The sequence below is a fragment of the Varroa destructor genome, unplaced genomic scaffold, assembly GCF_002443255.2.
Source record: "Varroa destructor unplaced genomic scaffold, Vdes_3.0 BEIS01000004.1, whole genome shotgun sequence".
NCBI lineage: Eukaryota > Metazoa > Arthropoda > Arachnida > Mesostigmata > Varroidae > Varroa > Varroa destructor.
The window spans coordinates 12,167,807-12,194,897 of NW_019211457.1; the positions used below are offsets into that span (position 1 = coordinate 12,167,807).

Here is a 27,091-nt window from a genome sequence, read left to right on the forward strand (position 1 = left end):
TACTATATGCTATAGTACTATACTCCTACGCATAATTTTTCTGTTGGTTTTCTTAATTATATGTTGTTGTACAAGAAAAATTTTCCTAATAAATTGTTAACGCAACACTTCCTTGAAAATTACATGAAATCCTCTAAGCTAGTCGGACAGCGATTTTCCGTGGTCCTGAGTGGTTTGCTTTAAACACTAAGCTTTCACCCGTACTATATATATATATGCGATTCGGCAAACTGCTTCTGAAAGCACGATTAATGTTTGGTCCGTTCCTGAACTTATTTAGTGGCGTCTTTCTCAGGGCTGCCTCCATTGAACCACGCGCGCCACCTTACAGAGTTCAGTGTGCATGTTGTACGATATCCCCCGTTAAAGGACGTGCCTCTCGGCAATCCCCACAAAAATAATTCGAATAGCTAAAAGGTGACCTGTTCATAAATGAAGACGTAATCGAAAGCAAATACTTTGCGCAATTAAAAAAGGGGCTTCATTGTTACTTCTGAAGTGTAACTCACTTGAAGCAATAATAGTAACATATTTGTACAGCTGATTGGCTGCATACTAACGTATTCACCCGCCTACGTGGAACATATTTAATCCCTCTTTCAGCCTTGCAGTCTCGAGCCGGACTAGTTTATGCACCCGTATGCCTGCATTTTTGCTTATTAAGTACGACAGATTCTTAGTTCATTTCATATCTATTGCCTAATCTGTGTATCTCAGGGCTACCTCTAGTTTTGCGACCAGTGATTTATTTGTTAGAGCCACCTTCTCCGTGACCAATCCTTTTTAATAGTGTAAAAACTTAAAAAATGATTATTCCATACGGCAATGTTATGTATATGTCCGTATCATTTCATTTGCTTGTTAAGTGGGAATAATAATGGCGTAAAAACCAAACAAAGATTCGCAAGGCTTTCGATGCGCATAGACTAGTTGTAGACATCGATTTATAATCTATACCTAAACTTTTTCAATGTCGATTGCTACATTTTATTTAGTGGCTTTTTGATACCGCACACCTCCTCCCTGACCGCTTTTCGTCCGCCAGGAACGGGATGGGGGTAGGACAGTGCGTTTGTACGGCCCGATTGAAATATTTATGTCGTCGCCGAACCCAGCAAGTGAATGCAGTTCAGTTGCAGCAGTAACCTCCGCCTCTCCTGCTCCTTTCTTGCCCCTTTCCTTCTGCGCCCTCCTCTTTTTTTGTCCAGTAGCCTCTGTTCGCCTTTTCTATCTCGCCGCAGGCACCCTTTCCTGTCGGTTTCCTTCAGGTCGATCGGGCCCTTCTGGGTTCGCAGCCGAACTAGTCGCGGAACCTTAATCTGGGAACGGATGAAATGTGTTTCACGTTATCAAGGCAGTTAGTTGCTATTTTTGTAGGATATGCTAAACATAATCAAAACCTATTCCTATGTATTAGGACATACAAGTAATTTTAATAAATTGGAAAATAAATAGCGACAAGCTGTACAAATGAACTGAAGAGATGAGCTGAATGATCGTGTTTATTTTATATTGGAAATGAGCGTCTGCTCAAAATGTGAAGCTTCGCTGTTAAGTGCTGGAAGAATGGAAACACTCTAGGGAAACACCTAACGGCTCCTTCAAACTGAAGACCTACCGACCAGCTCTGTGTAAGTAGTTACCATTAAGATAGACACTGTAAATGGGGCAAGTCCACTAATTTAGGAATAAATAGCATAGCTCATTTAGTTGTATTGTATTATCGCAGAGGCTTGGTTTTTTAAGCTCAATTAAGTTTCATGCAGGAACCCTGGAAAATTTGACAGTTCTGTTTGATTGTACTGTCTCGATACAGAATTCATGTTACAAGGATGCTATTGTTGTCTGCTAACGGATTATTGTTTTGCTCACCTTAGGCTGGGCTATCGCACTAGCATAAGTGTGAAAGGCGGAGGAAAAACGAGATCCGTAAGAATTTGCGGCGAACTTACGATTAGATGGCCTACGAGAATATAAGGCATAAAATTTCAAGCTGAAGGATCTCGTGCATGTCGCTTGCTTTAACATGGCGATTTTCCGATGTAAGTTTACTAAGACAAATTGTCCTAACGCCAAAAGAATAAAAAACCTTAGAGTTTAGTCAGTCGAGCTAAGTTAAGCGATACACGATAAGCGATTATGTCCATCGGATTACGGAACTATTCTACTGAAGGTTCTATAGAAGCAAAAAAGAATCACCATATAACTCTATACTAAATCGTCCGAATGTTGGATTATTACTATTACTATACCACGATAATTTTTGAAACAAACACTTCGAGCCGTTTGGGATTCATTAGTATAAGTTGAATTGTCTATTCGTAATAATTAATTAAGCTCAAAGCAAAGATTGGTCAGATGCTAACAAACTAAATTCCTGTCAACAGAACAGCGCACCATAAAGCAACATACAAATATGGGCGAGCCGATACGCTCCAGTGTAAAGTCGCAGGTAGGCCGACTCGAGGCGCTTCCAAATGGGAAGAAGACTTCAAAAGCCCAGCAGAATAATTTGTCTCCGAGCGTCTCTCTGATTTCGCTTTTTCTTTGTGTAGGACTTGTCAAGGGAATTGCCCCTGATATAGTCAAAGCGGACCATGGTGGTATGTAGATACTGCATTCGATGCTTATAGTCTAGTTGCCAGATTCAAATATTTAGACAAGTAATCATCAAATTCAGTAATACTGCTTCAGGTTCAATCCCACTGAAGTACTACAAGCGCCCATATACGAATTATCGGTATCTTTAAGTTAATTGTTTGTCAAACCTCCGTACTTGTTTTTACTTTACAGGTTGCATCTGATCATTATTTAATCTTGAATCCCTTTATTGCGTCAGCATATATTTTTTCTTATCTATATGTACGTATACTGTTTTACTACCTATTCTAAGTCAGATTTAAATACTTAATGACAGTAGTACTCAGTGTTTATTTTAAAAGCTAATTCGATTAAAAAACTAGCTACGCTAGTTGTACACCACCAAAAAAGAGGTGGTCAAAATATACCAGGTATTCCGTGCGTTTTGCAAAACACAAAATGGCAGCATAAATATATGTTTAAAATTTGTTTTAATTCGAATTCAGTTTCGGGCGTAGAATTTCCTCCTATCGAGGAACTGTCATCACCAACCGACGCTGTAAACAAGTTAACCATCGCGTCACCCGAAACATCGTATCCGAAAGTTGTAATTTTCACGAACCAGCTGTACCGTCTACGATTATTAGGTCTCAACAACCCAATTCCAGGTTAGACGACAGTGAGTCTTTATTGATTCCACAAGAGAAGGCAACACAGAAAGTATTGATAGAGCAATATTCAGCAGCACCTAAATCTTATGTGGAAGCTTCAAACCCTATAACATACCATTGACTTTAACATACCTAAAACTCTGTTTCTACGGCAACGAACATTAACAAAGGTCAGACAAATATCATCATACAGAGTAAAGCATATAGAGTAAACATAAGGTCATAACAAAACGCGGACTGCAGGAATGAAATAAACGGTTGAGCGAACGATCCAAAATAAATTACGGTTGAAGATTATGAATTTCTAATAATATCTAAGTTAAATAGTAAATACCGGGACCTCCGGGAATGTTTTGGGGCCTTTAAGGTGAGTACTAAATCTGGCTTGATCACTTTGGATAGCCGTTTGATTCTATCGTAACCTTGTAATATTGCGAGGAGTGAAGCTTCTTTATCTTATATCTTTTCTAATAGTTATTCAATGCTTAAATCGTTTATAAATTAAAAGATTTCTTTATATATTAAAATCTTTTTCTTACATTATTTGTAAAAATTGATCATATCGTTTGTTAGTTTAAATAGTGCAATGGTGACCGAAAGAAGATACCACTGGTAAACGTTTATTTAATTCTTTGAAGAATATTTTAGATTCCTTGAACCAGAGCTCAAGACTTCTTTCTTCTCAAATCTAATTTTATTTTTAAGCTAAATTTATTTTTGACATATTGAATTCATAAATATTCATCATAACATGCCAAAACCGTCATCGAGATAGAAATAACTTACTAGCAGAGTGTCCACTTCGTGAACCGTCCGCTTTGTCCTTTAGCCTTTAATGTCAGTCACTAGAAAGAATGACCGGCGAGGTCGAATATTCCTGTCAAAAAAAAGTCGATTAAACTTGGGGATGGCTAATGATGTCACCTGAAGATCGTACACAGAGCTGTTGTGCTAAATATGGCAACACATTTTAGATTTTGGAATATGTTGTCAAGAACCACATAGTGTAATTACTAGATTTTGGGGATATCACGCTTTTATCCGGGTAATCATACTCCAACTGCCCAAACTCTCTCTAACAAATTTTCATGAAGTATCATTTGTCTCGAGGCTGTTACATGTTGTACATCTTGTATGTAATTGAGCATAATGATAACCAGAAAAGGTCGCAGACAATTTTCAATGAGCGCACGGATACCACGTAACCCTTATAATATTCCGACTATGGAGAAGCGTTTTTTTCCAGATTTGTCCCCACAATATGGACGCAATAGTAGAAAACAAAATACTTTCTCATGATGCCTCTTGAGGTAGACGAAAGTATCCGGGGTACGCGTGTAGGTATTTCCCTGGTTGCTCAGAGTTGAATTTTATGTGTATTACAATTAACAACCAATGAAGTAATAAACGCTTTGTTATACAGGCGCAACCTTTTCACATGTGGCTTCAGTTGTTGGCTATCCGGATTTGCCGAGGTGGACATTTCTACGACCTCATAAGGAAGACCTCCTCCTTTATGGGAGTCAACCAAACAGCGGGCTTGTTAATATTCAGGTAATTCGAGGCATTTGGTGGAATATCGAAGCTTTATTCAAACGTAACAATTGATTACAACTGTGGCAACAATAATTTGTTGTTAGGCGCATTTTTCTAGGTATGCCGTTCACCTCATTATTTCCCCTAAATATATTCAGTAAAAATAATGATCCGTAGCAACTAGTAGTTTTTCAAAAATTAAAAAAAATTCTAACACTTTGTTGATATCAGCGTCGCTTCTTGTTAAAAAGAAAAACAGCACTCATAAGACCACTCGTTGTGCACAATGTATTTTTGACGTCTAAAGTAGGAAGTGCTATGCTTCTCATATATGTGTAACATAAACAATTGTTTATCGATTGTGAATTAAATTATATGTTAATTGTGAATTTTTCATTCTACTGTTCACGTAGTTAACTTAGATTATGTCAATGGGTAGTTGGTACGCGCCTGACTTTGTCAGCCACTAAAATGCTTCAAAAGTTTTTTATCACTATTATCAATGTATTGGGACCCTTTTGTAACCTATTTATGTTATCAATTGGCAAAACATGCTTGGATTATATTTAAAACAAATTTAAGCAATTTCAGAAAAAGATCTTAACGTACTAACGGCACTAGTAAATGCTAAATAACTCATTGCTATAATTTAATTTGCGCTTTCCTTTATTAGATAATCAGCACGGATCAACAGACATTTTATGTCAACATTCGTCAGCTACAGCTTCAGGTAAATTCATCATAGCGAAAAGTCAATGTTAAAGGCCCCCTTTTTAAAAGTATACCATATTTATTTCGCAACATTTCATATTTCTGGCAGAGTCAATAACCATTCTATTGTTAGACTATAGAATTCATTTTATCATTTGTTAAGTAGTCCAGTACATATACATACATACACACACACACACACATATATATACAAAACAAATTTTTAGAATGCAAAAACTCAATTACTGTATTATAGTCTATTCAACACTATGCTATATTTGAGTAGAAGACGTTAAAGGGCGTAATTTTTATTTGAGCTCGCCAAAGCTGCTATAATAAAAATAGTTTGGCAAAACATCCAATAGCGTATATCCTTAGAGTACAGCAGACTGGCCTATTCTAGCTAGTTATTGCTTAAGACAGCCAGATGTAACGTTTTCAGTACATCAGGGGGCAAAGGGAATTTAGCGAAAATTCAGCCTTTTCTTATTCTAAGTTAGTGTCTTCAGACCACTACAAATCAATCTAAGCAGAGCATGCGCACATATCGACATCTGCATTTCCCGATCCAGCCAACATGCTTCAGTCTATGGACCTACTAAACAACATCGCAACCCGATAATCATTCTAGATAGAAAGCATATAGGACGCACATAATATAATGAAAAAAAAAAACAGGATTTGCCATTCATAAGTCGCAGAATACAGGAGGAATATTTACAGTGAATCAGTCAACTAAATCAACTGATCTATGGTTAATTTCATATATCCATGTCACGTAAAAATAGTTATGTTTGAGCCCCTTAAGGGACAATATTTGCCTCACTTAAATACTTGAACGAAGCATTTATCGATAGGTATTTTGAAGATTAACGCTGAGAATCTATAAAGTTGGCAAACCTTGAACATTCGAATTCATCTAATAATGTTTTTTTTTTTGTTTTGCTCTTTAGGTGGAACCGCGAGAAATTGCTGCGCCGTATGAAGTTGAGATGAAGATCATTAGTCATAATGTTGAAGACGTATTCGAAGAAGATATTTTACCTAAATTTGAAGGCGTACTAAGGGTAAGATCAAAGTTGGATCTTATTGACTAGGTTACAAGGGCTTGTCAGTCTTATCGTTGGTTTAAAGCTTGGAATCTTTAGCAATAAAGGTTTAGATTAACAAATATTAACATATTACTTTGCATATCAAACATTGTTAATGCGAGTGGGTACATACTTGAATATTCTAATCTATGACGAATTTTGCTGCAGGAACTGTGGAGTACCAGTTCTGTCGTCTTCATCTCTAAATTAGCATCGGTACTTGACGTCGGAGGTCGGAGGCCCCTTGATCCCCGAGATAAAGAGGGGTGTGTAGCTGGATCATAATTTTTGCGTCTACCACGTATTATACATTTGATTTATTATTAGCTGCAATTCCTGTCAAAAAATCGTGAACAAAATATATTATTAACTTTAGTTACCGAATTCATAAATTACGTACATAGCGGGTAGACCGTCTAAACTGAAGAGATTTTTGATGTGAAATTCCCATCTTTAAATGACAGTTTAGCCATTAGTTAAAGGACCACAAACGAAGCGTACTCCATAGACAACAAAAGTATCGCCGTCAGCGACACGTAAAGCCAGTATTAGCAGACTACCGGTGCTGTCAAAGAGTTTCACGCGTTGTAAATTCCTTCGGTTAATCGAAATCGAAGCCGTGGGCTTTCAAAAACGCTTTCAAAAAGATTAAGTAAATTTCTTAGCGCCAAAGTGAAAAATGATCTCAACGATTATAGTGCTATTCCATATCGCTCTACTGATTTAGCCGCTCGTTTTAAAACTGTGCATGTTGTAAACTCAGTATCAACCAATATGTCACCTTTACACAAGCTGCTAAGGGCGTAGCAGAATCTTGCCGAAAAAATTAAAAAACTTCTATAAAAAAGCCTCTCATTACGCTATATAAACTATAATAACACTGCCACGACCGAAGACCACACGTCTTTTAGAAACGAAAACTGGCTCAAAATAATACTTTTAGTCATTGGACCTCCCTTGATGGACAAACCTTTTAGTGGATCGGTCAGCCTGATTTAAATCCGTTGCTCGAGTGAACAAAACTCCAATGATCCCCAAGGTATCAATACCATATTACTCATAGTAAACTTTTAGCGAGGCTGTTTGAGAAATATTTATGAATCGTTATAAATACAGTGCAAAGGATTGTCGAGGCAAGTCGCAGATATTCATCCAAATTCCTCTGCCATAATATGAAAAAAAAATTACGCATTTTTAACAGAAAATGCGATTATAACGATTTAATATTTTTTTCGATATGGACGGCCCAGCTTGTTCGTATACCCATGAATCGTCGTAGCAAGCCCTGCTAGCTAAAGCACGAGCAACACATGAAACGAAAGAGAAACATGTCCTGGTAAAATATTAATCTATTAGGATCTTAATTTTGTGCGTATTGTAACTTACCATGCGCAATTTCGTCCTGTTATAGTTTTGTTCTCCGTGTAGCTGGAAGTGGAAACTTCTCTTCTGAGCTACGTACTCTTGAATTAGAAGTGCGACAGTTGCGTAACCGAATACCGTGTCCAAGGCATTACAAGAGGTAAGTTCGTACATCAGATGTTTAGAAGAAACTCTGCGTTTACTATTATAGGTGGTGTAGATCAAATTTTTTTGGCAATTGTGTACAAAGCTTTAGCGCTTTCCTATAAGAGGGAAAAGTGGGCTAAGCTCTTTGGCGACAGGCTTGACAAAACGAACCTTTATGTGCTTGCAGTCATCTAATAAAACACTTACATATCGCACTGATGCACCTGGCTGGAGAGCCAACAAATGGAAGAAGAAACATGCATGTAGTTATTCAGGAGCTTCAGACTTACATTGCGGATCTGATACTGCGCAATATAAGCCTGATTTTCAGCGGACGACCGACGGAGGGCCAATTGTGCTATGGGCCCTTCCCCTGGATGAGTCTTGTAGTAATACATGACGATTTACATCCGAGATGATTCAACATACAGGGAGTAGGGGCTGACATTCGGTGGCACGTTGAAGATCCTCAATAAAAAGCTCAATGGTCTAAAATGCACCAAAGGAATTCGGTGTTGGAAGTAATCATATTGATCTTCTGAAGGATTAAAAGTAGTATATACAACCCTTATACAACACTGTCATGATATTGATGAAACTAAATATGTTCGTTAATCTAAATCTTTCTAGGACATCTGCTGAATGGCGTTTTCGCAAGATTAACGTGCAAATAGACTGGTGCGGATTTCGACTTATTACGGTATGCAAATATTATTTAAAAGTATCGACGTAGTCTACTTTCGTTGCCAACCACACAATATAATTGGTCAAGTAGCACAGAGTTTTTCCGAGTCGATAAGCCTGGAATGAAATTTGATTTGATACAAGTGAAAATACATTCTACCTACTTCACCAATATTCATTTCGCGCTGGTGAATATGGTAGACTTTATCTTGCGATCGAGAGGAGACGTGAGGACGAAAATCTAAAGCTGTCAGAAAGTACGATATGGCGGTATCCTTTGAGAACATTGGAAAATACCAAGATAGCTTCTATAAATACTTCCACAAACAAAAAAATATCAGGATTAACATAGTCTACAACTGAAATTAAATTATGCCAACACAGATGTCGACCCCTTTTGCTTTATATCGATTATTAGAATGTGGGATCTCTCTCTCGAGGAAATACCGGTGACGGACCCAGCGGGTTGCTGTCAGCTTTAGATAATAACAGCTTTCCGTCAACCCGCTCGAGTGAGGTAGCTGCTGCTGCAGCCGCCAGTAATGTAGACGTTGAAGTTCAGTATCCATCTCCACCACGATCTCACGATGGATTAGATTCAGCTACACAGGACGGCAACGGCACTACGAAAGGTGAATGGCACGGAACCGAAACAGCGGCACCAACTTTTGAAGGTCCATCGCTTCAAGATTTACCACGGAGGTAAGTTGTTAGTGACTGATAGCTATATTTTATATACTTAAAGTGGTAGTTTAAGTTATCGTTAAGAGCACCTGAATTATTAAACTGGCACTGTTTTGGTCGAGCATATTCTACACCTTGTGTCATTGAAGGTACAAAACTGAAAACGTCGAAAAACAGTAGATAACTATTTCCTCATGAAATGATTACGCCTGTCATCATAAAAAAGCTGGCAGTGCTTTTGTTTATGTAATGTTTACTAACTGTGTAGATCTGCTGTAGACTGTACGGTCGGCAGACGTTTGCTTACTTCTAGATAAGTGTTTGGCTCTGCTAACTCTGGCTATGAGAAACGGCTTAAGAAGACTTCTTCAAAATTTCATCAAAAAGAAGTCATCAAATAAATGTAGATGGGCCCTTTCAGTTTATATACATTGCCTATATGATTCTAGTCGCTATCATTTTATGACTGGTTCTCGTTTAGGAGCTCATTTGAAGACATCGTTGTGTCATTAGCTCTTCCGTTAGCTATGTGTATTATACTCCTTGGGGGCCTCTCGGGCACTTCCATATGTCTTTACGCAAGTGACGAACCCTCTGGAAGCAATACAACGACAACGAGTGGCAGACGAGGCAATACAGAAGTGGAAGATACGAGAGGTCCACGCTCCTCATTTCGACCTGGAAAAAACTAAGTACTGATGGACACCGAAAGGAAGTCAAAATCTCGAAGCGAAAAACAACATCAGGTTTCTTCAATGCCATAAAACTTTCCACGGACACACCACAGACGAAAGCTCATATCATTAAAAATTAACGAACCATCGTCACCGTCTTAACGAATAGCGGTAATCGATTCTCATTCTGTGTGAGTAACTTTCAATATACTGGATTTCGACATTATAAGCTAGACCTAGTTGTTCGCCTACATACTTCAAATGGATCTCAATTATAATATGTTTCAGTGACCAATCAGTCGACTAAGTATAACAATGTAAATATTCCCCTACTGCATCTGAGCGTTCATAACGAGGTAGTTGATATATAGTGTGCCACAAACAGTGGAACTGATTTCGAACATCAAGTGAAAATAAGAGCTGAAAATGAATATGGCGTTTTGGTCAGAACTGTGAGAATCCCATCTGCTATATATGACAGTGACCTGCCCGAGTTATAAGCTGAGGCAAGCTAATTACACAAAAATAAACAGTTATATAATTTAACTGTATTTTCGTATATTCTAAAATCATAAGCGGTTTTGATCTAGAAATGTTCCATAAATAAGGCGAACGACAAGTTGCGATACAGGTGTTTTAATACACACAAGCGTTAAGAAATATTATCAAACAGCAACGAACGTACCAAGATTTGACGCTTATTAAAAGTATAAATAAAATATACATAAACGATATACACTGAGTGATTGATAACAGATGACTGAGTGATTAGGGCTAAGTAAAAATCATTATCTGTCAACATACGCTTAGTGTTTATCCCACTTCAACGTAGGGGCAATACGTTCTAGTCAATGTACCCGTCTTTATAGATGCCCATTCGACCTGTCAAGGTTTCCGATTTGCTGTGCATGATTGCTTATAGTTTTTGCTACCTAATCAAATAGTGTATCGCTCATTATTAGTGCGCGACAACGCAAATTTATTTTTATTTAAGAACTTTATCGTCTCATTTATTTGTAGTTTCATTTATCACATTGCTTCACCTCGCTTTAACAATTCCATTATTTTGCTTTATCCGTAATAACCTTGCAGAACTGTAAGTCGTAAGTCGTGAAGACAATTATAGGGCTTAAGCAAGCGGAGGCAGCCCTTGGCCAGGGCAGCCCTGAAGTCTTCAGTTTTTCGTTTGCCACCCGTCATTTATTTTTCCACTTTGATGACTATGTTCAACATTCAAGTTGACTTATTTCCACATACACGATACACCTATTTTCACAGTTCGAGTCATGGAGAAATTACTATATACAACGTGATTTAATGACCGTATTTTTGGAATTCCCATTCGCGATTGTCTAGAGGACACACCTGTCGCGTCTTAAGCCACCTAGAAAAATGAAATTAATATAAAGAATGACTACTTTCCTATAAGAAGATGGAATCATTAACCGATATATGTACGTTTATGTTTAAGATCAAGGGTATCACTGAAAAAAGTTGAACTTGAATCGATTCAATGTAGCATTTTTGCGTCAGGGATCGCATATTCACATTCACACACACGCGTTTTAAATACTGCATAGATTACAAAGTACATAAAAATAAAGTTTAAGTACGTAAATTTTCTTGAAATTACTGCACAAAAGATCATAGCCCAAGCCGAAATATGGCTAAACACAAAAAGAAGTGGTAAAAATTGTATTTATAACCACCGCAAACTATCCAGCTTCAATAATAACCTTAAATACAATATTTAGTATATGATAGACATCGTATACTAATCTGCTTTTCCGACCTTTTTTATCGATCCTTAAAACAACGACACCGTTAAATAAATTGCCTGAGATGCACGTACAAATACTTTCGTACGCCCATAAAAATCGACGATACAGAATAACATCTAACGTCGTTACTACCATCAAAACGTATGGCATTGAAAAATGTGGTAATCATCAGATATAAATAAGCATAATGCGCTACCGAGAGATGCAGTGAAAGTGAAACGCGTGGTTGCAAACTCCCCAGGCTACGGTGCACTCTTCAGACGTTGCAGAGGCCTAAAATAGATAACATGAATAATAATAAAAATGAATGTTACTATTGACTGTAGCAGTTTTAATACTGACGAATACGAGATAATGATTAACAGAGTTGAATTTCATTATAGTAGTATTTCAATGTAAATCAAGGTAAACAGATGAAACAACTTGTTGAAGCTGCACTATCCGGCTACTTCATTGGAATTATTAACTTGAATGTGTAAATGTCTCTGATAACCCTCTCTTTCACTATCTTTTTCCCTTCCTTTAAGTTACTTACATTTGATCATAACACGATAAGACTAACCTGATTGGCTTGGCATTCAATGCAGAGATCCATAATATGGTTTCTACAGATGGCACAGTTGTCAACAACGATGTCCCAAGCCCAGAGTGCTACAGCTGACCACTTTTTTACTTCAAAGCGCTTTTTACTTGATGCTCCGCCTGCGGGACCCTCCATTGCTCTACTTCCCGCCCCAACAGCAGCATCTACGTGGTAAAAAAGCAATAGTAATAATCAGTGTAAGTGAGTAATCTATTCGCAACTTCTCCACATATTGCGCGACTCTTACATAGGTATCAAACATAGGAAAAACAATTTTAGCCTAAGAATGGATACCGATCAGACTATTATTGTTGTTGCTATGAAGCCAACTGATGTTTCCATCGGTCTTACAAGAAAACTGCCTACAACGCTATTACACAATTCAAGTAAGACGATGTTAACAACAATATATGTACTGATAACATAGATCATGGATCACTTAGTATATACAAGTAATATAGTGGATGCAACGCTGCTCCACCCAGCATCAGTCTCTACCCGCAAGAGCTAGTGAAAACCTGCCATAAACAACTACCATGAGGCAGGAGCATTTTCCGACCCGCAAATACGAAGAGAAAAATATTTTTGACCGCATTAACAGGTTACAAATTGCCTATGAACTGATTCCACTCACAGGACTGGAAACCCAACAATAAATCCCTACCAAAACTATTTTGTATGAATCGGATAACAGGATCAGTAGGCTCGGCTGAGTAGAGCTGTTTGCGGTTTAGAACATCAGCTATCCTACCCATACACGACTAGGTAAAGCATCTCGGTATGTTAGTGTTATCTCCCGAAACAAAAACACTTACCGGCTCCCTCAATTTGCTGTTCGTCAATGTCCATCATATTGGCGGTAAGTTTAATAGTGTAAACCAAAATGCACAACTGGAACGTGAACGCGTAAGACTGAAGTTGTAATTAAGATTCGCGAGTTCCTAGAAGCAACCTTTTGTCTTTGCCTGTCTGTCACAAGAGCGTACGCCAATGGCAATGAGACTGCAACAGAAAGAGCCACTATATGGGCAACGTAATACCCAGCCACTCAGTAGAAGGCAAGTCGCGTACCATGAACATGTAGTTTAATGCAGCTGCGCCGATTACTTGAAATTTGCCTGGTAGCCTTTAGTAGTTGCGCGTCTTGTCGACAACATCTGCTGTTCCTATCTGCGGGACTCTCTAGCAAGCATACTGGCTACTTGATATTTAAATTGATAGAAGTATGTTATATAGCCATGGAATATGCTCGTATGATATATATATATATATAAAATTGGGAAATAATAATAGTATATCGAACTGTCTGGGTTTCTCTGGTTGCCCTTTCCCTTTGCAGTATGGCTGCGCCCATGATCTGTTTCGTTCGAATGTCTTCTCTTAGAGAGGCAGTACCGCAGTACTTAAACAAAGAGGTCGTAGCGTATTCTCGGAAGATTTTCTTCTTCGTAACAATTGTTTTGACTTAGGTCGCCTTCTGTACATCTCCGAAACTATTTCCAAGTGCTAAGCGAATTTTTAGAGCTCCTAGTTATTTGCATAAAAGCCATAGTTCATTCTCCTCCGTATGCAGGCGGACATGGTTCGCGCGGTTGTCGGTGGTGTTCGGGCTGGCATTCGTTATCGCAGTAGTTCAGGATTTGGTATTCCTAAACTGGGCCCGCCGGAGGTAAAATTTGTGCCTGTTGACTATAAAGTTAAGCTATTAAATACTGAAAAATTGTTCGAGATATAATAGCTTAATCTGGTTCGATATGTTTAACGAATTAAAGTTATATTATCAAGGAGTGCAGAATCTCATAGCGTTGGCTTAAGTTGGTGGAAACGCAGCTTCAAGCAATTTTGACAGTTATTAGAATACTAAATGATAACACACGTACTGCGATAGCGCTTTATTGTTATAAACATTAACAACATTGTGTATTTAGAATAGGCTTTACAAGGGCCGTGGTAACTTTTGCACTTCTACATCAAATCCAATCGATAATTAAGCAAATTCAGCGTAGCGATACTTCCTCATTGCGACTCACGGTGGTGAGCCAATAAGATGTATAAATCTATTATTGCACGGAGAGAATACTTTGTCCTTTTGCAAAGCATGAGACATTTGAGTAGTTGAACCGATTCAAATATGAATATGTATGTTATGTGTGAAACCTCCTATATCATAATATATACGATGATGTACGATACCTTCGAAAACAGATTCAATTTAGCTGTGCCTTTGACTAATTCGGGAAGCCCAAGTGAGTTTGCTAATGTTGAACACAACATTATAACTGCTCTCTTTTAAGGGGCTACTGAAAGAAGCAACAGTAACTGAGGATAGAGCTTCAAACTCGGTCTGTGGCGAATAATAATAGAACCCAATGTGTGAACTGAGAAGGACTTGGAACAGCCTCCTACTATAAGATGTATTTTTTCTGTGTGTCGTATTGTCATTAGCTTCTTAAAAGTGCTCCTATTAAGACGGCGCCAGCAATGGCAATAGAAGTATCACAGCTTGCCTGCAAAGTTGAAGTACTTTTGACTGGTCCACTCTTTCGTAGAAATAGCGACGCAGATTATTGGTAGACAGTCACGGCAGAGTTATAGCATTCCAGAGAGAATGGCGAGAAATTGACTTGATGCTTTAGGTGTAACAAGTGCCTTCGTTTACTCATAGCAATTAGACTGGTGTAAATACAGAATATATAAATAACTTTCTTTATTCATAAAAATTGTGCAGTTATGTAAGTGAAAAAAATACACACCACGGAGACAAGGAATGGGGTGGCTAGGCTAGAAGATTTTTTCTTTAATAGATTGAACTTAAATAGGAAGAAAACTTGGTCATTTTTAGTATTCCGGCTTGTGCGTATATTTCTTATGAATATGGATAATTTATTTACTATACACGGCGTATATTAATAACTCACCTCAAACGTTCAGTATGTGTGTATATGCCACGTTTATTGACATACAAAATGCTTGCAGGTAACGCACATACTTCGCAAAAATGAACTTCTTCTCGACCTAAATGGGGGTCCAGTGAACCAACTGGCTCTTAATCAACTTCCCTCTAACAATCCCATCGAGGACAGGTACAGTGAGGTGTAGCAAAAATAATTTCGTGTTGCTCTTTAGCACTTTTTTTTTTATTGTGTGGGGCTATTTTTATTGTGCGTTTTCAGAATCGCCTCTTCGAACATCAAGTACTAGGCCTCACTAGAAGGGGTCAGCCAGCGTGTGTCTTACCCGATTTAAGCTAGGGTTCATCTAAAGCCATGGTAACAATTTGCCAACGCTGAACTTTCAACTAGCGACGGCCGCATGTTTAATGTTACCAAGATGTGTTGCCTTATAATCTAGCATTTGTTGTAATAGCTTGAAAACTGGTTATCCTTATGTCAATAATATGATGGTCTATCAAACTGTAGAAGTTTCGTTGGTTTGGCACCTTACAAGTGTGACTCTGGGATCGCCTTCTCACGAACACAGTTCACAGACAATAGATACTTGATTATCAATGGTTTTGTGTGCGTTATCGTATCTTGTAAGTGATATATGTGTGTATATATTGATCGGTGTGCGTACGTATTTTCAGATTAATAGTTGCCCAAAATAAATTGACTACCGGGGCTACCTTTGGAGTTTTTGATGGTCATGGCGGTTCACGGATGGCGCAAGTACGTACTTGAATAGCCTAATTTGTTCGTATCTCGGCGTACAACAATTTACAATAGTTACCCCTCTTTAGTTTTTTATTTCCCTGTCATCATTATAATTGATCATTCAATATTATGTATGTCTAATACGATACGTTCAAATTCGTAGTTAGCAGACATATGCTTGGGATTTTAGGGTAGTCAACACAATGTCGTCTGTGCTAGCAAAATACAACAATTACCAGGCGACTGGAATCTCTCTTCTCTGATAAATATTTACATTTCATTTATTGAAACAGTCTTAGGGCCTCATTCATTATAGCAACGTCGTTATGGTTTAAGATACTTTTCCATTTATAAAATACTTGCGTATTTCCCTGTGGTCGAATTTTCGGTTATTCGATTAGACTTGGTCGAAGATCTATCTTCTAACCTGCTTAATTTTAAAAAACATTTTTTGACTAACAGATCTTACATCGTCTAACGGATCTAACTCTAGCGAATAAGCCACGTGAGAGAAAACCTTGCAGTCAAGCTTAAAGATGCTTTGCCCTACCCTCCATGCTGTGTGGGAGCATCGTTATGTGCATTAACATATAGTAAAATCCCTTTATGACTTCCTTAACCAGGGAAGGGCTTCTGAATAGGCTGCTTTGTGTAGTCGTCGTCGTCATCGTCCCCCCAACTTGAATTAGTACATTCTGTTGCTTGCGGTACATTTGTATTCGAAAGGCGAACAGCATCCAGGGCCGCAGTTGATGGTTTGGTACTTAAATTGGATGTCTATTGTGTTTCCACTAGAATGATTACGGAGCAAAAAGCTGGTCAAGTTTCAGTACTCGGGTATTGAGACAGTCAAAATTTAGGTTAAAACTATATCTGTACAGCTAATAAATGGTGATAAAAATGTATAATTATAAATGCTTACTCTATGCGATATTTCCACGCCATCTTCCAGGTGGTGTCGCAGCGGGCTCCCCACTATTTTGCATTATCAGTCCTTCCATCACAGCTTCTCGAAGACTATGTCAATTCAAAAAACCGACCGCAGCTAGTCAAAAGGATCTTTAGCATTGATGAGCTAAATGATTGGCAATATAACTGTCACCTGACTAGTTTGAAAAGGTATGTTGATTTATAACGAATTACACCAAAAAATTTGTTATTACCCTGCAAGTTATCGTATTTTGACTTGTAAGAATGATGACGGTCTTCATTCTAGTTATTTTTTGTCATTGATATAACACAGGTTTGCAGAAGAGATTCTCAATTCAACGGAGCATTTGACTACTTCGGAGCTTTTGTGCAAATCCTTTGAATTTCTGGATTCAGAGGTAAGTACAATATTAGCATAACTAGAGTCAAATATATTATCCAGCTGTGTTCGAAGCATACATGAGTGTGTATTGCCCTGGCAATATCTTAACGTTTTTATTCGTTACGAGCTCAAAATCATTGTTTAATAATTTAATTTCTACACAGTCAAAAAGATCACCATTACTTGAAAGCGTGTAAAAACAATGTTTGTCATAGGTGTCTTGGAAGTTATTTAAAAATACATTCTTTTGTATGGTTTCAATGGGAATTTGATTTAACGTTTACTGTAGTTATTGGCAGAACCAAAATTTTAATACAGTATTTTTTTTTTGTAGATTTCCTGCGAAATTCAAGAAAAAAGAGACGAGGAGGCTTTAACGTTAGCAGTTCAAGGTTGTGTTGCGACAGTACGTAAACATACAAAAATTACGTCATGAATAACCCAAAATCACGTATAAGTATGAATCAGCAAAACTGTGTTTTGTTCCAGTTAGTTTCCACTTGCAAAATGATTACGGCACATCGTTATCTATTTATTGCATACAACGAATCTATAGTCTGTCGTCACAATGTCTTTGCTCAAAACCTTTGTTTGAGTACCACGGAACAACCTTAACTATGTTACCATGAAAAAATTTTTCCATTATATGCTGATCTGTCCCAAGAGGTCATAATGTTCATGTATCTAATATATAGTGCTTCATTTAAATTATATTTACAGGTAGCTCACATAACAGATCAGCACCTTTATGTTATATCAACGGGGGACTGCCGTGCAGTGCTTGGTAGTTACATACATAGGTTTTCGTCTAAATTTATATTTCAGTTGTCAAACAGTAGCTTTTTTATGATTTTCTGAGGTTTACTAAAATGAGCAAACGACGACTGAAACATTGACGGGTAGAGCCAATAATGATGTGAATAGTCATTTCCTTTTTAGCAAACCTCTAATAATTCTTTGGCATAATTCTTCAGATTCCGTACGCAAATGAAATCCGCCTTGAAATAGTGCCCGTTCAGCCTTTTAGGTCTTTTTTATTAACGCCCTCATTATTTATTTTATCATTCGTATTACCTAGGACCTAATCAAAATCTATGTAAATGGCTCCATTTCAAATAAAAAAAGAGAGATAGGTATCAATAGCTGGATGTTCACTATGGCTTGGTCATTGCTCAACCCAGCATCTGAACCATCAATAAAATTAACTAATTGAATTAAAAAAAGGTCAGTGTACGTATTGGTCAATGTACACACGCCACTCATAAATATATATATTTATAATAATTTTTATATAAATATTATGTATTAGCGGAGAGAAACGAGGCAACGTTGACTATTCTGTGTTGTAATAAAACAAGATATTCGTACAAGTAATGTTAAATTAATTTAAATCAGATGTCCTAATCATCATGGATTAGATTAAAAGCGACTATACTTCTAAGCTTTAACAAATTAGTTAGATATTTTGTACTGTTGGCCTAGTTAGTCTAGAGGAGAAATCTTTATAATTTTAAGTCTAAAACTGAAACGATGCGGTTACTGTCGTTGGGAAAGGTATGTGTGACGATACTGGACGATGGAGCGCTCGTGCGCTAAACAAAGAACATAATTGCGATAACGTCGAAGAACTTCAACGAATCATCGGAGAGCATCCAACTGGGGAGAAAAATACTATTATTAGGTAAGACTTATTTTAGTTTGAAAAAGTAGGAAACGCATAGCTTGGCAATTTCCATTCTATCAAGCCATAATGTTAAAATACGTTCAAATAAATTAGCCTACTTACACTAAGTTATGCGTTTATGTCACGGACAAAAACAGCTCGAAAGGAACATTAAACATTATGGTCGCCTAGTTACCGGTTAGTAGAAGTGGACAGGTACATCAGTCGTAAAAAATATACAAATAAAATGAATTTGAGTAAAATTAATTTGATTTTTTATAGAGATTTTAATTAAGTAGTATTAATTAGTTAGTTACTAATTAATTATTACATATTAATTAGTACTAATTAATTAGTAGACTGGTCAAAATATAAATATTACGTATATATCGTTACAGAAACGAACGTCTATTGGGCAATCTGGCACCTCTGCGTGCTTTCGGTGATTTCCACTTCAAATGGAGCCGAGATGAACTAAATAAATTCTTGGTGCCTCTCTACGGAGACCGGTGAGCCGGTCTCACTTCTCTTTTACTTTCACATACGTTGTTTTTTACCCGTTTCGCTAGAATTTGTCATCCATGAATAAAGAATGTTCATTTCTAGTACTAAACAAACATTAACCTGTAAATCCACAAGCTTTCAAAGTGATTTCGATGATCGGTTTAACGTCAGCCTTAAAGTAATGCAATTTATGCATACGAACGTACTTGAAATTATTTTTGCCTCGACATTTGCATATATATAGAGAAAAATTATGTACTCTTGCTTTAGAAAATCATTTTTCATACATGACTCGCAAACAATAGCACTTGCTTCAATTGGAATATAGCAGTAATGTTTTTCGGTTATGTGAGTGAACATTTGATAAGAGCTTCAAGTGCGAATAGCACGGTAACCATCAGGATATTTCAGAGTTATTCCTCATCATTACCTAACGCCACCATACCTCACGGCTAGGCCGGAGGTATCGCATCACATTCTTACGCCCAGGTGAGATTTTTACTTAATTTAATTTTCTCTTAAGATTAAAATAAAGGTTTGATGTTGTTACATTAACAGTTGCTTTGTCTTACATCTACTACGTTCACTTGCTTTGTTTCAGAGATAAATTCCTCGTCATCGCAACCGACGGTCTGTGGGAAATGCTCGGAACGCAAAAGGTGATTGCAACAAACTTGTATTCTCTGACCCACTTCCGAAATACTTATACTAATACCATATTACATTGATAAACTAGTAAGTACAATAGCACATCGATGTTCCATATCCATGATCTCGATAGGGTTAAGCGTGGGGACCTCAAAATTTGAGGTCTTTTGTCTTGATAGATAAACCTTTTGCGTCATCCACTTCTTTTCATATGATATAAAGAGAAAATCAAAAACCTTTAATTAGCAGACTTATTATGATTATCTGGTTTACTAGTAACAACATAACTGCAGGTCGAAAACATACGACGTTTACTTTCATTTAATGCTCCCTCGTAGGTGGTACAATTTATCGGTCAATTTATGCAGGGTATCGAGACAGCAAACCTTCTTCGGACGCCCGAAAATGCCACGCTGGGATCAATGCAGAGGCTTCTGTCGAAACGAAAAATGGGTAGGAACCCTCATTGTAACACGTGCTAGTTTAGAGACTATTATAATAGTTGCGGTTTTTGGGTAAATAGTGAAGGCATATGTGGAAGGACTGTCATTGGTCGTCATGGTAGAACCGTGCAAACGGTAATAAGGGAATTCACGATAGCAAAGCCATAGAAGGCTTAAAATTTAGTACATCTTAAACGAAACTTTGCATTCTCACGGTCAAAGCTCTCCAATACGACCGTTTAATTCCCGAAGTACAGTTAATCCGATTATGTAAATGGTTATGAATCTCAAATTTTAAGCATTTTAGGCGTAGATTAATCTGTGATCGATTCAGATAATGAGCGAATTTTATTTTTTAATGTAAAGATTTCATGGTAATCGCTCAAGAGTTCCGCATGTGGGCGGCTATTCAACAGTTGTGTTCCATGCGGCACGATGGACAAATACGACAAGTTTTATTTTTAGGCGAAGCAAGTAAGGTAAGCATTTTTTACAGATCTCAGCCAGAAGCCAGTTGACACAAACGCTGCGACCCATCTGATTCGTCACGCGCTAGGAAGAAGCGAATACGGTTTAGATCATTCACGGCTAGCTGCGTATCTTGGACTTCCAGTTAAACTCGCCAGGTGTGAGAACTTTGAGGGCATAAGGCACCGTAGGCACACGTTATCTAGTCCGCTGCTGGCCAACGTTTAGTTTTGTATTTAACTTTCGGCCTTCATTACAGCAGGTCCGCTGAATTAGTCATCACGATTTAACTATTGTTACTGGCCACTATTTAAAGGCCTGACCCAGAAGTTCGACTCTTATAGGTAATCCAAATCGACCATATGCTAGAATTACCTAACTAAAATATAATACAAATAAAGATAGTTTCTAAAGTGTTAAGCAAAACAGACAATAGGATTATTTACCAGTATGAGCTTTAGATTTTAAGTAATAGTTTATTTTATTGTTGAACCCAAAAAGGGGTTTCCAGATGAAATTCCGGTTTATCAAATGAAATGGTAAGCATATACCCAGTAAGCAGTTTGTTAGTGTTTTAACGTGCACTGGTTCACTAAGAAGTCATATCGCTCATGAGTGAATAGATGATTCGTGGAATTACCTGTATCTCCGATCTGACTGTTTGTATGCTCATTGATTTTTGTGATTTGGTTTATTTCAGAAGCTACCGCGACGACATATCCATCCTTGTGATCTTTTTCAACCCTCAAAATTTAAAGGGTAGCTAAAGTACTGCGTTGCTACTTACTAGCTCCACTTCTCATCGGATCGTTAAGACCGAATCAAAAATTGGCAAACACGTCCTTTGAGCAAGGAAAGAATACCGTGTTAATGGTGTGCGCACATTTTGGTTGATTTGACGGATTTGAATCAATCATCCATTATGAAAACCGTGTCAAAATTGCAGACATCGATTTACACTGGAGATACCCTTATGTGTTCTATTTCAGAGTCGCTCAAGATTTGCATGACACTCAATTTTGTTACTTAAAAACTCCATGATTTATAAATTAATGCCTACATGTGCTAAATCTTCTTCTGTAAATATTGATTGTACAATCTATACGAATAGCTTTTAAAGCAAAGCAGTAAATTACGTCTACGCGCTTCAAACATGAATACATGAGTTTTTTCTAATTATATATATACACTAATAATTTTTTTTGTTAGCATATATATGAGAATGCACCTAGTCAAGCCAAATGTTATTTGTTTCTCAGCCGTCGATATTATTTGTCATTGAGCTAATTTATCATAAAGCTAGAAAAATAAAACCTCAGCACTATGCCATGTACCATTAATGATACGATTATTTTATTTCACATACGCTAAAAGATTACAGTGGAAGACGACATCTATTTTTTCCACATGCCGACATGAAATCCAAATGATTGCGTCTTATGGAAGCCTATATGCTCCTGTAGGTACGTGGTACCTTGCCAAAGTAACGCTCCTAATATTCTTGTCATTGCATGCATTATTTTATTTTGTCATAATTGCACCCTTTAACCTAACCACAGTTTATTTTTGTTATTATTATTAAATGTACTGTATTAAAAAGCCTAGACAGCATTCGTTTAAGATTGATCTTAAGATTTGCTAAAATTTCAATATATGTTGACTATTTTTCTTTATGTCTTAACTTTGTTTTGTTTTCACTTTCGTTATTTTTGATATTTATTGACATAATATTTATGATAATATGTAAATGTTTACTCGGTTAAAAAGGACGCATAATGCTCACTTATTTGATCTTTTATTTATTTGTGCCTATACAGTGAGTTGTCAGCACTTGCTGTTTGATGTTAACAACATAAAGTATAAAAATATAAAATTTTAGTCTTTGAGAGGAATTCTACAATGCGATATCAAATCCGTGCTATACTGTTTATTGTTAAGTGAAAATAAAGGGGTATAGGAAAAGTCCTAGCTAGTGGACGGGGTTAAGTATGTTGAACTATGTTGGAATAATATAACCGACCTTATTATTAGTTATAGTTTCGACTTGTTTGTGCCCCGAAGGACGTCAAAAGGCTCGAATAAAGGACATAAAATTCCAAACATTTATTATTTCTCTCATTAGGTAATAATTGCTAAGAATATGATATTATTTGTGAGTATCACACGCTGACTGTCATATGCTTGTAAGTGGTCTAATCGTAAGTACTTAAGTGAAGCGTTAAATTTTCATCCTTCATTTGAACGTTTTTGGGTATTTTCGCTTTCGCCGCATTTACCGGTGTTGAGCGTATGTAATTATGTTTTGTAGCTAGCTAGTAAATGAATTAATATCAATTTTGATGTAAAGCGGTGATCGTTTCCTAATAGACAAGGAAAATGTCAGTTGTTGCTCCTTATTTTTAACTAACTGTAGATACATTTATTTATTTTATATTTATTTAACTGTAGTTTGCATTTATTGAGGCAAACGCAAATCATTTTCTATGCTTCTCGATGTTAAGAGAGTCTTTTTGTCGACGTTGCTAAATATGGTGAAATTTTTATTAAATAATTTTAGATACTATCACTGTGTCCTGTTTTTTCCACTCCAACACGCCTAGTTTTGGGGCCAAAGCCTGTTTAGCTTTTAGACGTGCATAAAAAACTAATGTGATACTCTTATTTCTACTTTATTTTCCACAGTCTGAAAAACTCTAAAGTTACGTATATGGGCGTTCTGTAAATAGCTAATTATAAAATTCACTCGTTACCACGTGAACACAGATAGAACATTACATTTAAATCTTGTCTTTTGTTATTAATGTTGATGTTTGTTGTTTTACTATTACACGAAGCATCGCTATTTATTTTGCACCTCCAGTTGCACGTAGTAGAAATAGCCGTAAACATTGAAATATAATTAATACAAATAAAAAGGCCACTGAACTGACCCGAAAAAGCTTAAAAGTTGCATAAGAGCATCATTCCATAATGGTTGCAGCTGCTCAGTCTTACAATTACGGCCGGCCTCAGATTGCCACACAATACGATGGGCGAACTAAATAAAAGAAAGACCAAAAGGTTTCTGATGGAGGATGTTATGGGTTTTATGCTAGTTGATTCTTAGATGCAGTGAAGCACTACGAAGGCAAATTCATTATATATATAACCAGTGATCAAGTCAGCTAGTTATTTTCTTTCAGTCGCGTGAGCTTGATCAGTGGTCTAATGCACATCAGTCTGTTCCGGGTGTCCAAGAATACAAACGTGATGTCTTCCGATTATCGTCTACCTTTGGGGCCAACCGAATCAGTCATTCGTGTACTAATAACATGGTACGAAATTTAAAGCTTCGTTATTTACATCGTAGTAAGTTAAAATGAGTTCCGTAGTTCTCTTCTTCAAAGAGTTCCTTAAAGCTTTTGTTCACTAGCATGGCCTTACCAACCTACGGTTGGCACTAGTCGTTTGCATATATTGGTTGAAATCGGAGTATTTGAACAGCTTACAATAATCGTGATTGAGTAAACGAATTCACATGAGTCGATTTTTGATTTTTTCGTGCAAAGCACTACTTTCAAAGGAGCGAATTTCGGTAAATGTAGCGATATTATAGCCTTTCACACGTTTTTCCTGACTTCGCCTCTGCCTTTAAACACAATATGATTTTTCTTCACCTGTATTTTTTTCGCATCTATGCTGTTCACTGTTCACCAACGTCGGCTAAATTTCTGTCGCTTATACCTTAATAAAGGAAGCTGCTCGATTTGATGCTGAAAATTTATACACTATAAATCAATCGAAGCGTCGCTTCAAAGGCGCTGCGAATCGTATTAGCGTAGACGGAGTTCCTGCTACGTTTCGGCAATATTTATTGTTTAAAATTGCCCAAGATATACATATGTTATAAATAAAAATACAATGAATGTATGAGCTGATGGCCTTGATACACGGAAAACGCCTACAGCGGTGCCCCTATCCCACATCGATCGAAATAGAGTACTCACAATATATATATATATATATATATATATATATATATATATATATATATACGGGGTTTCTGTGTTCACAACCCAGTTCCTAGGAGGAGTCACTAACAAAACGCTAATAAATAATGGCTAGTAAAATCGGTCACACAACGACAACGTATAAAGCCAGCTGGTCGATCAGTTGCACAATGAATTCCATGGAGCTTATAGAAAACGTGTAATTTGCCAATTTAGAACCTATTGTTTATAATAATTTAGACAGAAACGTAAATTATTCTCTGATAGTTTTGATTATTATAGCTTATAGTATGCGTTTTAAAAGAATAATGCTGAGCGTATGCCCAGAAACGTGAGGTTCGCTAGCTGAGTGCACTAACACCCACCAAGGCTTCGTTGACTTGTCATTAAGGAACAAAGTTGAGGTTAACTACATCAGCGTTTCTTATAAACACCTTTAATGCATACTCTGAATGAGGCTGCCGGCTAATCTTATGTTATTAAATAAATAAGGGCAGCCCATTGACGGATATGAAGATCGCCGCAAGACAATTAATATATGTGATCCTGCACACGGTGTTTACTATATTTACAATGTCGCCAGTTTTTATACTCTTATTCGAAGCGATGGTAGAAACTGAATCTATGATTGGCAGTAGCACTAAGCCTAAAAAACGAGTGAACTACTCAAATATTTTGTTGTATTTTTAGGGCGACATATATGTTTTAAAATAACTCATTTTAAAACAAAATTGCCTCAGCTCTTGAAGAATCAGGATTTTGGGAAGCGTATGGGAAGCATCTACTCATAATAACGATAAAGGAACGATAAATACATATAATAGTCTGAATATCATGCCAATATTTGCCGTAAGCTGTTCTCAAAAATTGCCTTATTTTTTTATGTGCGCGATGTGACAACGTTCTCGAAGGCCTTACAGCTTGTAGCGTGAAAACTGTCAGAACATGTTTCCCGCAGCTTATACAACCGTCGACAATCCAGACCCAGTTAGAAAAATGATGATCGAATACTGCTATAGTGAATATGAGCTAACTTATCCTGACTGCTGAGCGTTTTATCAAGTGTGACATTATGGGTTTTAGCTATAGCAGATTCCGAACTCAGTGAACGTTGTGTGAGTACTTAGAAAACGAGAAAATTTATGTCACAGATATCTCATTCTTCGCGAAATTGCGCACGTACATTCGCATCTGTTGCGGCTCACTGTTGGTCCAATCAAAAATCCTGCGCGGCACTTCACAAGCTTCCAGTAGCGTATCCATATATAATATGTCCTTTGACTCATGTGTTATATCAGATACTTAATGTAGACAACGCTCGTATATACTAATACAGCAATGGTAACGATGTGCGCGTTTATTATGATGTTACAAAGTAATAACAAAGGTAAACGACGATAATAAACACATGATGAAGCTCTTGGCGAAGCAGGTGCAACTAGCGGCTATTGCCAGTTGGTAATAGCTATTCTATTGTCCTCATATTTTTATGATTGCCCATACTAATAAGTCTTTACGTTCATAAAGATGAACACAGTCGCCAGTCATTCACTATAGCTTACGCATAACAGCTAGGAAACAGAGTCAGTACCAGATTACTCGCTGTTAACAAAGCCTATTCTGACTATAAAAACATTTTAGACGGTATAATAAAAACGATTTATCTCTAGAAATGTAATTTCTGTCATATTATATAATATGTAGGCCTAATGACAAAGATCATACAATAGCCAATATCTGTGGCTGTCACTGATGCGTTTAAGCGATGTGTAACAACGCTAAACCATCAGGTTCAATATGGATACAAATATAAATGTGCCACGTTCTACCTGTGCTCAAGTATCAAGTGTAAGTAGATTGTCATAAAAAAATTAGACATACTACCACTAAATGATACTGTTTTGGTT

The 27,091-nt window shown here is 37.1% G+C and overlaps 3 protein-coding genes across 13 annotated transcripts; 2 read left to right on the top strand and 1 right to left on the bottom strand.

The window, feature by feature from the left end:
• The first annotated feature begins 1,243 nt into the window (after positions 1 to 1,243).
• Positions 1,244 to 10,874, top strand: Scgalpha (sarcoglycan alpha). 4 transcript variants are annotated; one of them, XM_022802255.2, is made up of 12 exons: positions 1,244 to 1,631; positions 1,878 to 2,042; positions 2,388 to 2,603; positions 3,087 to 3,248; positions 4,675 to 4,805; positions 5,461 to 5,517; positions 6,452 to 6,565; positions 6,758 to 6,855; positions 8,001 to 8,111; positions 8,729 to 8,798; positions 9,201 to 9,484; positions 9,735 to 9,941. In XM_022802255.2, the coding sequence occupies exons 3-12, from the start codon at positions 2,417 to 2,419 to the stop codon at positions 9,781 to 9,783; spliced, it is 1,263 nt and encodes a 420-aa protein (XP_022657990.1). In that variant the 5' UTR covers positions 1,244 to 1,631; positions 1,878 to 2,042; positions 2,388 to 2,416; the 3' UTR covers positions 9,784 to 9,941. The 4 variants fall into 4 exon arrangements, with proteins under 4 accessions (XP_022657990.1, XP_022657992.1, XP_022657989.1 ...); XM_022802257.2 differs by having other exon boundaries at positions 1,245 to 1,631; positions 9,746 to 9,941; XM_022802254.2 differs by lacking the exon at positions 9,735 to 9,941 and adding an exon at positions 9,948 to 10,874 and having other exon boundaries at positions 1,246 to 1,631; positions 4,702 to 4,805.
• Positions 10,875 to 11,092: 218 nt separating this feature from the next.
• Positions 11,093 to 13,632, bottom strand: LOC111249014 (E3 ubiquitin-protein ligase RBX1-like). Of its 3 annotated transcripts, none has more exons than XM_022802264.2 (4): positions 13,320 to 13,632; positions 12,484 to 12,668; positions 12,118 to 12,194; positions 11,093 to 11,524 (listed from the first exon to the last, which is right to left on the bottom strand). In XM_022802264.2, the coding sequence occupies exons 1-4, from the start codon at positions 13,354 to 13,356 to the stop codon at positions 11,455 to 11,457; spliced, it is 369 nt and encodes a 122-aa protein (XP_022657999.1). In that variant the 5' UTR covers positions 13,357 to 13,632; the 3' UTR covers positions 11,093 to 11,454. The 3 variants fall into 3 exon arrangements, with proteins under 3 accessions (XP_022657999.1, XP_022657998.1, XP_086842931.1); XM_022802263.2 differs by lacking the exon at positions 13,320 to 13,632 and adding an exon at positions 13,169 to 13,312; XM_086986805.1 differs by lacking the exon at positions 13,320 to 13,632 and adding an exon at positions 13,040 to 13,070.
• A 209-nt stretch (positions 13,633 to 13,841) lies between these two features.
• Pdp (pyruvate dehydrogenase [acetyl-transferring]-phosphatase 1-like protein, mitochondrial) lies at positions 13,842 to 22,353 on the top strand. Of its 6 annotated transcripts, XM_086986802.1 has the most exons (15): positions 13,846 to 14,200; positions 15,481 to 15,587; positions 16,091 to 16,172; positions 17,110 to 17,276; positions 17,401 to 17,485; positions 17,804 to 17,875; positions 18,190 to 18,253; positions 19,024 to 19,150; positions 19,531 to 19,641; positions 20,048 to 20,125; positions 20,238 to 20,295; positions 20,623 to 20,737; positions 21,224 to 21,353; positions 21,697 to 21,734; positions 21,896 to 22,353. In XM_086986802.1, the coding sequence occupies exons 1-14, from the start codon at positions 14,072 to 14,074 to the stop codon at positions 21,728 to 21,730; spliced, it is 1,359 nt and encodes a 452-aa protein (XP_086842928.1). In that variant the 5' UTR covers positions 13,846 to 14,071; the 3' UTR covers positions 21,731 to 21,734; positions 21,896 to 22,353. The 6 variants fall into 6 exon arrangements, 5 of the variants coding, with proteins under 5 accessions (XP_086842928.1, XP_086842929.1, XP_022657993.1 ...); XR_015326187.1 differs by lacking the exon at positions 21,697 to 21,734 and having other exon boundaries at positions 13,842 to 14,200; positions 21,094 to 21,353; XM_022802258.2 differs by lacking the exon at positions 21,697 to 21,734 and having other exon boundaries at positions 13,849 to 14,200.
• The last annotated feature ends 4,738 nt before the right edge of the window (positions 22,354 to 27,091 follow it).

Coding starts and splice junctions, on each gene's coding strand:
- Scgalpha (XM_022802253.2), top strand. CDS start 2,417: ATGGGCGAGCCGATACGCTCCAGTGTAAAGTCGCAGGTAGGCCGACTC. Junction 5,518..6,451: donor TTCGTCAGCTACAGCTTCAG/GTAAATTCATCA, acceptor TTTGCTCTTTAG/GTGGAACCGCGAGAAATTGC. Junction 6,856..8,000: donor GATCCCCGAGATAAAGAGGG/GTGTGTAGCTGG, acceptor GTCCTGTTATAG/TTTTGTTCTCCGTGTAGCTG.
- LOC111249014 (XM_022802263.2), bottom strand. CDS start 13,259: ATGGGTAGGATAGCTGATGTTCTAAACCGCAAACAGCTCTACTCAGCC. Junction 12,669..13,168: donor ATTCATACAAAATAGTTTTG/GTAGGGATTTAT, acceptor TTTACCACGTAG/ATGCTGCTGTTGGGGCGGGA. Junction 11,525..12,117: donor CACTTTCACTGCATCTCTCG/GTAGCGCATTAT, acceptor TCATTTTTCTAG/GTGGCTTAAGACGCGACAGG.
- Pdp (XM_022802258.2), top strand. CDS start 14,072: ATGCAGGCGGACATGGTTCGCGCGGTTGTCGGTGGTGTTCGGGCTGGC. Junction 17,277..17,400: donor CACCTGACTAGTTTGAAAAG/GTATGTTGATTT, acceptor GATATAACACAG/GTTTGCAGAAGAGATTCTCA. Junction 18,254..19,023: donor GGACTGCCGTGCAGTGCTTG/GTAGTTACATAC, acceptor TCGTTGGGAAAG/GTATGTGTGACGATACTGGA.